This window comes from Camelina sativa, chromosome 11, assembly GCF_000633955.1.
Source record: "Camelina sativa cultivar DH55 chromosome 11, Cs, whole genome shotgun sequence".
NCBI classification, from domain to species: Eukaryota; Viridiplantae; Streptophyta; class Magnoliopsida; order Brassicales; family Brassicaceae; genus Camelina; species Camelina sativa.
In genome coordinates, this window is record NC_025695.1 from 30757290 (window position 1) to 30766844 (window position 9555).

At 37.2% G+C, this 9555-nt stretch overlaps 2 protein-coding genes across 6 annotated transcripts in view; one reads left to right on the top strand and one right to left on the bottom strand.

Annotated features, from left to right (window-relative positions):
• LOC104724740 (carboxyl-terminal-processing peptidase 1, chloroplastic) lies at window positions 781-3586 on the bottom strand. 4 transcript variants are annotated; one of them, XM_010443285.2, is made up of 12 exons: window positions 3120-3586; window positions 2918-3037; window positions 2688-2825; window positions 2498-2602; window positions 2235-2403; window positions 2061-2137; window positions 1914-1958; window positions 1690-1773; window positions 1592-1597; window positions 1404-1466; window positions 1175-1304; window positions 781-1077 (listed from the first exon to the last, which is right to left on the bottom strand). In XM_010443285.2, exons 1-12 carry the CDS (start codon window positions 3564-3566, stop codon window positions 1022-1024), a joined length of 1440 nt encoding a protein of 479 aa, XP_010441587.1. In that variant the 5' UTR covers window positions 3567-3586; the 3' UTR covers window positions 781-1021. The 4 variants fall into 4 exon arrangements, 3 of the variants coding, with proteins under 3 accessions (XP_010441587.1, XP_010441586.1, XP_010441589.1); XM_010443284.2 differs by having other exon boundaries at window positions 1559-1597; XM_010443287.2 differs by lacking the exon at window positions 781-1077 and having other exon boundaries at window positions 1200-1304; window positions 1674-1773.
• Window positions 8163-9555, top strand: part of LOC104724741 — a 5275-nt gene continuing 3882 nt past the window's right edge. Inside the window, exons 1-3 of one of the 2 annotated variants that reach the window (XM_019232219.1) lie at window positions 8163-8680; window positions 8910-8953; window positions 9050-9333. The gene's annotated coding sequence lies outside the window, so the exon portion shown is untranslated. The remainder of the gene's footprint in view (window positions 8681-8909; window positions 8954-9049; window positions 9334-9555) is intronic. The other variant, XM_019232220.1, reaches the window with a different exon arrangement.

Here is a 9555-nt window from a genome sequence, read left to right on the forward strand (position 1 = left end):
TTGAAGGCTGAGTATGATATTTTTCAATAAGATCGGTACATGCGTCAGCAAGACTACAGGGTGGAGAAAATGATTTCATATTGAAGGGCAAGTATCGTCAACCAATCATATATGGTTCACTAAGAGAGCGAAGGACATAATTGAGATGGACAAGTGTGTCAACAAAGCAGATCTGGTCTACTAAAGAGACCGAAGGATATAAATATGGTAGACAAAAACCTGTTTGGGCATTAAATATGGTCCACTGGAGGCAAATATGGTTAGTAGACATGCAAGAAGACAAGTTGAGTCCTACCAATTGGATCTGATCCACTTCAGAGATTGAAGGACAAATTTTGGATGGACTAATCTTGCAGGCGTTGGATCTGGTCCATTCGAGGTTCATTATGTGTGTGTTTAGTACCACAAAATTTATCTTTCAAAACGCATGTCAGTTGTCCAATTCTCCTTTTTTTAAAAATCCCTCGTTTCTTTAACTCAAGGGTAGAAACATCTTTTTTTCTTATGGCATAAAATTAGAAAGTGACATTTAAAAAAAAAATCTAAAAGTTACATTTCTCATCACTTTAATTTCAAAAATAATATTTCTCACTAAATTCCCTTTAAAATATATTTACACATATTTATAATAAAAAATTATCTGGTATTGAAATGCATTTAACAATGTTAATTTTATTTCATTTTCTAATCAAAATATAAACGTAATTAACATAAATTAAATCTTTATATAGAAGTTTTTTTTATTTGAAAATTGTTTAATTTTGGTAAGTTCAGTCAATATGAGTTTGAAACGTTCAGTAATAGTTTTTGATATTACCGGACAAGAAATACAAGTTGGATCAAAATTTAGAAGCGCTTTCACTCTACACATGAGTGCATAAACAGTCTTAACTTTACCCAAAACTTAATTTACACTCAAATCTTTGACATACTCAAATCAATTCTTGCCAGGTTCGATCGTGTATACCGTTTGAGCAAAGAATAAAAAGGGGGTACACAGCTTGATGAGTTTCACTGCATGTCAACTTTGTTGGAGAATATTGCACTTAGACAAACGTTCTTTAACTTCATCCCAACCTGCATATTGTATATATCACAAACGAGCTAGAGGCTAATGAATCATCAGATATTCAAAAGACAAAAATTCAAGATTCAGTTAAAAGCTTAACTAAACCTGGTAAATTTCTGAAATCAGGTTCAATTCCACCACCATTGATGTCCATGTGGTTAGGTGTTACATACTTTCCTATTGTCACAACAACTCCTGAACCATCTCGGAGCTCGTACACCGATTGAATCAAACCCTGAAAACCCCATTAATTCAATTGACAAGAAAATAGATGATCAAAAACATTTCAAAATCGATAGATTCATTATAAAATAAGTTAAGACTTTGGAATAACCTTTCCGTATGTTCTTTCGCCAACAAGAACTGCTTTACAGTTATCATGCAGTGCAGAGGCTACCTGGAGAAAAATAAGACAAATCATTCGGCTTACTAATCCAAAAAAAGATGAGCTTCCGGCGCTTAAATGTTAAATCTATTAATATTACTCACAATTTCACTAGCACTTGCTGTTCTGTTATTTACCATTACCTGCAACAATGAGAAGGATTCTAATCAGTGCATCATGCAAAAAAAACATATTAGTGTGAAAGATTATATGGCTTACATGATCCATCACATACAATAAGTGGGGCAGTGATCAACGGTTTCTTATCTGCAAGAACAGTTTTTTGAGCCTCAGGGTCTCTCCCAGCTGTAGATATCACCTGTTACACAGGTGCAACATATAACATGAGTTCAACCAAATCGTGATGGAATACATGTAAGTTAAAGTAAGCTATTCTGTTTCTTATTCCTGAAAAATAATTGAAAAAGTTTTGAGAATTCTGAATCATTGTTGCTTTACCGTATCCCCTTCATCTAGGAACAGCTTAGCAGTTTCTATTCCAGCCTGAAATAACCAAAACCGAGAAACGCAGGCTAAGTGAAGAATCAAGTGGTTGTAAAGCATTACTGAGAAGATATGGTCTTAAGTTACAGTTGTAGAATGAACCTGCACAAGTCCACCAAGGTTATCTCTAAGATCCATCACAAAATAAGATGCACCCTTGTCTTGGAGTCGTTTCATTGCTGCACATAGTGAAAAAAATGTGTATCACAAATACAAGTAGATAAAAAAGGATGTGACTGATAGTTCTGATGTGACATTCAACATTAAAAGGCTTACCAATCACCAAATCTTTTCTAGCCAGAGCATTGAACTCTTTCAGGCGAATGTACCCGACAGAGACTTTTCCATTGTCCACTTTTTCCAACCGATAAGAGACTGGGGTCGGTGCATTAACTTGTCTCTGGATTTTAAGAGACTTAACAGGTCCACACTTTCCATGCTTCACCTGCAATACGCAAAAACTACATAAACCTTCAGTCCAAACTTCAATCAAGTACTCATGTATGTTGTTTGCATCTTATAATTTAAGAAATAACCACCTTGAGAACCACAAAAGTTTTACTAGGGCCTTGTAATAAAGATGATACTTCAAATGACGATTTCCCACTAACATCCATTCCATTGACAGCAACAATTTCATCTCCCTAGCAAATAAAGAGACATTGAACACTTTCAAGTGAAATCAACAGCGAACAAAACTAGAAGAAAGAAACTAGACCGGTTTCTGACCTGTTTCACGCCAGCAATGTCAGCAGGACTGTCCAATACAAAACCAAGAACCTTCACCTTCACATTTCCATCACCATCAGAAACTTCTCTTAGGTTAATTCCAATACCAGTAATGTCATACTTGGACATCCTAGAGAACTTCAACAAGTGACACAGACAAGATGTCTAATTAAAATTCATCCATCAATCAAATTCATAGATTCCAGGTACTGAATTCAAAGAACAAAAACCTCATCTGGTGATAGGAAACGAGTGTATTGATCACCCAAACTTGCCAACATTTTCTTAATCACTTCATGAGCCTTTGATCTACTCTTAATTGGACTAGCTAATATATCATCCTTCTGTTTCTGCAAAGTAACAAATAAAAATTCAATCTTTACACATGAAAAGTTTCGTCTTTTATCCATCCCAACAAGCCAATACACATACCTGCCAAGTTTCAGGAGTCCAGCTACGGCTACGAGTATCGAGAAAGGCGTCATTAACAATGTCCCAAGCTTCTTCAACAATCCCTTCATTAGTTACTAACTGAGTCTTAAAGTCATCATCTTGCATCTCAGCATCACCAGCTTCTTCCTCGTTAGGACAGTCTTCCGGAGCCGAATCGAAGTGGTTCAGAGAAGAGTCTTGCGATGATGAAGGCGGCTTGAGAGAGAGATAAGGATCATCAGAAGCAGCAACGGAGGAGAGGGGCGAGGAGAAAACGAGAGTGAGCGAGAGAGCTCCGGAAAGGGTTCCGATCACCGATTTTTTCAGAATTTTACTTAGAACAGGGAAGTCGAATTGAAACGGAGGCGGATGTTCGGGGAGAAATTGCGACGTCGCCGGTGATGACGTGGCGGATAACGGCGAGGAAAATGGAAGCAAAAGCCTCATCTTTTATCTTTGTTAACGGTCAAGATTCAAAAGGTCCAACTGAGCTAATGTTATACTGTATGGTGCAAATAGTATTTACGAACATTTTACAAACAAGTCCTTGTACTTATGAATATTTGTTTTAAAATCTACTTATTGTAGTAATTTAACATTTTTATCTAGAAAATAGTAAGAACTTGGGATTTTTAATTCAAAAATTGAATTTTTTTTTACCTTCCCCAAAAATTGAAATAGACAGAGAGGAAATGATGGAGATATAAAAGGAATCAAGATAGGAAATGGTGTACCAAGAATCACTCGTCTACAATTTGCTGATGATTCACTATTCTATTGTCAAGCCAATAGACGGAATTGTCAAGTCTTAAGGGATGTTATTGATGTGTATGAATATTATTCAGGTCAGTAAATAAGCCCATCAAAATCAGTCATCACTTTTGGATCTCGAGTATATGGTGCAACTCAGGATAGACTAAAGGCTCTACTAAGTATATCAAATCATGGTGGAGGAGGAAAATACTTAGGTCTTCCTGAACAGTTTGGGAGAAAAAAGAAATAAATGTTCACTTATATTATAGACCGAGTGAGAAGGAGAACGTCTCATTGGAGTGCCAAATACTTATCTCCCGCAGGGAAAGAGATAATGATGAAATCAGTTGCAGTCTCCATGCCCGTATATGCTATGTCGTGTTTTAAATTACCAAAAGGAGTCACTTCAGACATAGAAACTTTACTAATGAATTTTTGGTGGGAACGAAAAGCTAATCAGCAAGGTGTTCCTTGGATCTCACGGAGCAGACTAAAATACTCAAAAAAGGAAGGTGGACTAGGTTTCAGAGATCTACAAAAGTTCAATGATGCTATGTTGGCCAAACAAGCGTGAAGACTTTTGAAATTTCCTAATTCTCTCTTTGCTAGAGTCATGAAAGCACGTTATTATTCAGATGGCCAGCTTTTGGATGCAAAAGAACGAAAAAATCAATCTTATGGATGGTTTTCTTTACTAAATGGACTGGACTTGATAAAGAAAGGCACTCGTTTTTTGATTGGAAATGGTAAGATGATTCGCTTGGGTATAGATAATGTCTTGGAGAGTATGCCATCCCGAGAGGTAAGAACAATTGATCTTAACTGCAATCTGACCTTAGATGTGTTGATAAAAAAGACGGGAAGTTATCGTACTTGGGATACGCAACAAGTAGACACCATTGTGAACCCGGCTGATTGTGGAGATATCAAAAAAGTGTATATATCTCAGGTTAAAATAGAGGACAGATTAATCTGGAACTCTACACTCTCTGGAGAATATACAGTAAAATCAGGTTACTGGTTTCTTACTCATAACCCTTTTGACCCAAATCCTGCACCAAATATTCCTCATGGTTCGATTGAACTAAAGGACATAATTTGGAAATTACAAATATTACCAAAAATCAAACACTTCTTATGGAGGGTTCTCTCTAGAGCTTTACCAACAACAACCCGCTTACGTAATAGAGGTATGTGCATTCCTGCTATCTGTCCAAGATGTAACCACGAGGATGAGACCATTCTCCATGCCTTGTTCACATGTCCTTTTGCACGAATGGTTTGGAGTATGTCGGGCATTTCAACACAATACATCAGTCAATTGCATACGGATGTGGAACTTTCTATTCAAACAATTCTTAATATACAGACACATGACAATAACACTCATGACTCCCTCTTGCCCTTCTGGATATTGTGGCGGATATGGAAAGCTAGGAATTTACTAGTCTTTGAAGGATTTCGGGAAGGACCTACAGTCACGATTTTAAAAGCTCACGCTGAAACAAGAGACTGGATTAATAACCCTTTACTCTTTGGAATTCCCAATCGCAACAATTTGATGCCAAACATACTTTCCTGGTCACCTCCTATTTTCCCGATGATAAAATGTAACTTTGATGCAGCTTTTAATAGTCATAGTCATGTCTCAACAGGCGGATGGATAATCATAAACCATCAGGGGGATCCTCTGGTTTGGGGAGCATCAAGATTACTACCTTCCAATTTAGCTTTAGAAGCAAAAGCAAAAGCTCTTTTACTGGCCCTCTGACATGCTTGGACAGATCATAAAGGAGATACCATTGCAGGACAGTTGTTGGATTGCATTGAAGAATGGGGGATTGACAAGGTTTTTACAGTTACTGTTGATAACGCAAAGAACAATGACAAGGCGCTGGAAATTTTCACAGAGACATTAAGGCTGAGAGGAGGAGAAGCTCTAGTAAGAGATGGTGAGTTTCTACACATGCGCTGTTGTGCACACATACTAAATCTGATCGTTGGGGATGGTTTGAAGAAGGCAAATTCTAGTATAGTTGCCATAAGGAATGCAGTCAAGTATGTTAGATCATCCTTCAGTAGGCTTAGATCTTTTGCAATGAGGTGTGAAACAGGAAAGGTATGTAGAGGCAGCTTGCCATTAGATGTTTTCACACGCTGGAATTCAACGTATATGATGCTGACTGCTGCTATGAAGCAGAGGGTAGCGTTTGAGAAAATGGCGAGTGAAGATAAGTTGTATTGTGACTACTTCGAGGAAGTAGAAGAGAAGTCGAAAGCAAAAAGGATTGGACCACCAACATCAGCTGATTGGGAGGAAGCTTCAAGATTGGTAAAATTTCTGAAAGTGTTCTACAAGGCTACTTTGACATTCTCAGCTTCAAAGACTGTAACTTCTACATTGTGTTACAGTGAAATTGTTGACATTGAGAGGAATCTAACCGCTAAGTCTTCTAGTCCTGATTTGGAGATCCGAAAGCAAGGTTATGTAATGAGGCACAAGTTTGAGAAGTACTGGGACGGATTGCATAACATGAATCCTCTAGTGATTATTGCCAGTGCCTTCAATCCTCGCAACAAACTGGAGTTTGTTGGACTCTGCTTCGAACAGCTATATGGCAAGGACACAGTAGAGAGTAAGCAACTTGACTCTTCAATTTCAAGTGCAATGAAGAAGTTGTATGAAGATTATAGTCTTAGGCTGATTGAACCAGTAGTCGATGCAAATCCTCCAGATTTTGAGCCTGCGATCATGTGTGACATTTCGTATGATGATGATTGTGAGATGATGGAGTCACTTTACAGTCAGCTTGTTGGCTGTAAGAGAAGTGAACCCGGCTGCAATGAGTTACAGACCTATTTGACAGAAAAAACTGAGGTAAGAGTTGAAAACAGTTTGGGGTTAGCTTTTGATGTTCTCAGTTGGTGGAGGTGCAATAGTTCTAAGTTCCCAATCTTGTCAGAACTTGCTAGAGATGTTCTAGCAATTCAAGTCTCATCAAAGGCTTCTGAGTCAGCTTTTAGTACAAGTGGCCGAGTGTTAGACTCTTATAGGAGTTCCTTAACTCCTTACATGGTTGAGGTTTTGATATGTGCACAGCAATGGCTAAAGTGTTCATATAAGTCAGAAGCACAAGTATCAAATTTGGTGCAAATGTTGGAAGAGGTTGAGTTTCTGGAATCTCTTGGTAAGTATCACTAAGTTTCTTAACTATGTTTTCAATTTTTCAAATCTCTTTTGTAATTTCTCTTCTTTTCCTTTGTAGATTCTCGGAATTCAGTGGCAGCTCCTCCATGATTCTGCAAAGTATGGAACGTAGGTGTTTAGTTTAGTGTTTTCTTACTTGTGTCTTGCATTGAAGTCTATATTCTAGTTTCTAATTATGTATTTGATTTACATTGTTAAGTTTATGTTTGATTTTGTTTCTTTATTAGATTTGTTAAGTCTTTTGTTATGGTTTTCATGGTGCACAGGTAGTAGATAGGAAGCTGCTCTTTTGCCTACTTTTGGATGCGGATTGGCAGCCTTAACAAAGGACTGGATATAACTGACTTGGAAGCCGATTTTTTGAGTACTTTTTGATGCAGATTATCATGCTTCGTGTAACTTCTACAACTTTCTAATAGTTACTAACGTACATGATGTAATGCTAGCTTTAAACTTGATACAATGCTAGCTGAGCAGGTTCTTTAATGGTTTGTAAAACTTCCTAGATGAGAAGCAACCAGATTTTTAAGCTTTTGTACTTGTTTTCTTTTGTTTTCTCTTTCAACAGGTTTATTTCGGGTTAAATTAACTGAAATATGAACAATTTCTGCTATTCTCGGAAGGTAATATAAATCAAGTATCCGAACCAAACAAACCGAGTACCAACCGATCCGAAACCGAAATTAATTTCGGTTCAATTCGGTGACATTATTTACAATCCGAATTTTGATTAAACCGAATAACCCGATCCGTTTAACCCGTTTAACCCGTTTGCCTAGCGCTAATTCGGGGTTATATTTTAGTAATCTTTGAAGGTGATTGTGAGACACTTGTAAAGCTCGTTAACGGACAAAAGGAAAATGCTTCTATTTCAAACTTGCTACAAGACATACAGTTTTGGAGATCAAAATTTCGATTATGTGATTGTACATTTATAAAGAGATCATGTAATTCAGCTGCTCATTGTTTAGCAAAATTTGGTTGTCAGTATGTTGAATGAATCTGTAACAAAGCCTATTTGGCTATTACAACAACTTTGTAATGTTTCAGTTTAAATCAATATATTTCCCTTGAGAAAAAAAAAAAGACAGAGAGGACTCAAAAAGGGTTTCTTGATTACACAAAACCAGAAGTGAGAGAGAGAGAGAGAGAGAGGAACAAAGATCAATCTTTTCGTTTGTTCTTCTTCGTGTTGACTCGCGGCTGTGGAAGAAGAGTTTGAGAGGAATCGTGGGTCGACGAGTTTCTGTACAATCAGTAATGGGTTCCGGCAGAAAACGGAAAGGACAAAGAAAGAAAGAAGAAGACAGTAACGTTAACGCTATTCCGGAGAGTTCGAGAGAGATTGTACAGAACATGAAGGAAGTCGTGAATTGCTCTGAACAAGAGATTTACGCAATGCTTGTTGAATGCAATTTGGACGCTGACGAAGCCATTACTCGTCTTCTTTCTCAAGGTTTCTTCCATAAAGATCCTGCCTTTTTATTCTGGGTTTTATAAGCTTTGAAGTTGTTTGGTTGAAACTTGAAAGTGGAAGAAACGAAGATGAAACAAACCAGAGCAAGGCTTGTTTGTTTTATTCCCTCTGATTGAGTGATTGGTATGTTTCTTGAGTTTTTATGGGAATTTAAACCTTGTGCTAGTGAATCTCGTTAACCCTTTTGCTTCGTATATCCCTAGAAATTGTAATGTTTCTTTGATCTCCCTTATAAGCTCTTTACTACGAATTTTATTAGAGAATTAGCCTAATACCAACTGTTACTTCTGCTTCTATCTTGCTAAGTTACTCTAGTTGATTTCTTACAATTTTGCTTCGATTTCGATTCCAGATAGTTTTCAGGAAGTGAAGAGTAAACGAGACAAGAAGAAAGAGGTTTGTGTGTAGTATATATAGATTGTTGTGTAATTCCTAATGTTAAAGCTTGAACCTTTGTAAGTCCTGTTCCACTTATTTTCTTATGTTTCCCAGGCCAAGGAAAAGTCGAGAAAGTGCGAGAGAGACGAAGACAGTAATGTAAATGCAGATATTGTGAAGTGCTCAGAACAAGAGACTAGCGCAACAATGCTTGTAAAATGCAACATGGATGCTGACAAAGCCGCTAATCGTCTTCTTTCTCAAGGTTTCTTCGAAAAGTTTCTGCCTTTCTTTCTGGATTTTAAAGCTTTGAAGTTGTTAAGTTGAAAGTAAAGTGGGAAGAAGAAACGAAGATGAAAGATTCACAGAGCAATGCTTGTTTCTTTTTCCTCTTATTGGTAAAGTGGCTAGATGTTTCTTTGAATCTGGTTCAACATCCATGAATTTTGTTGGCTTCTGGATTACCTTTGCCTCATGATTCTTTCCCCTCTAGTTGATTTTTGACAATGTTGCTTTGATAACTTTTCCAGATGGTATTCAGCAAGTTAAGAGCAACCAAGATGAGAAGAAAGAGGTTTGTGTGTACTAAATAGATTGTTCAGTGAATCCTAATGTAAAGC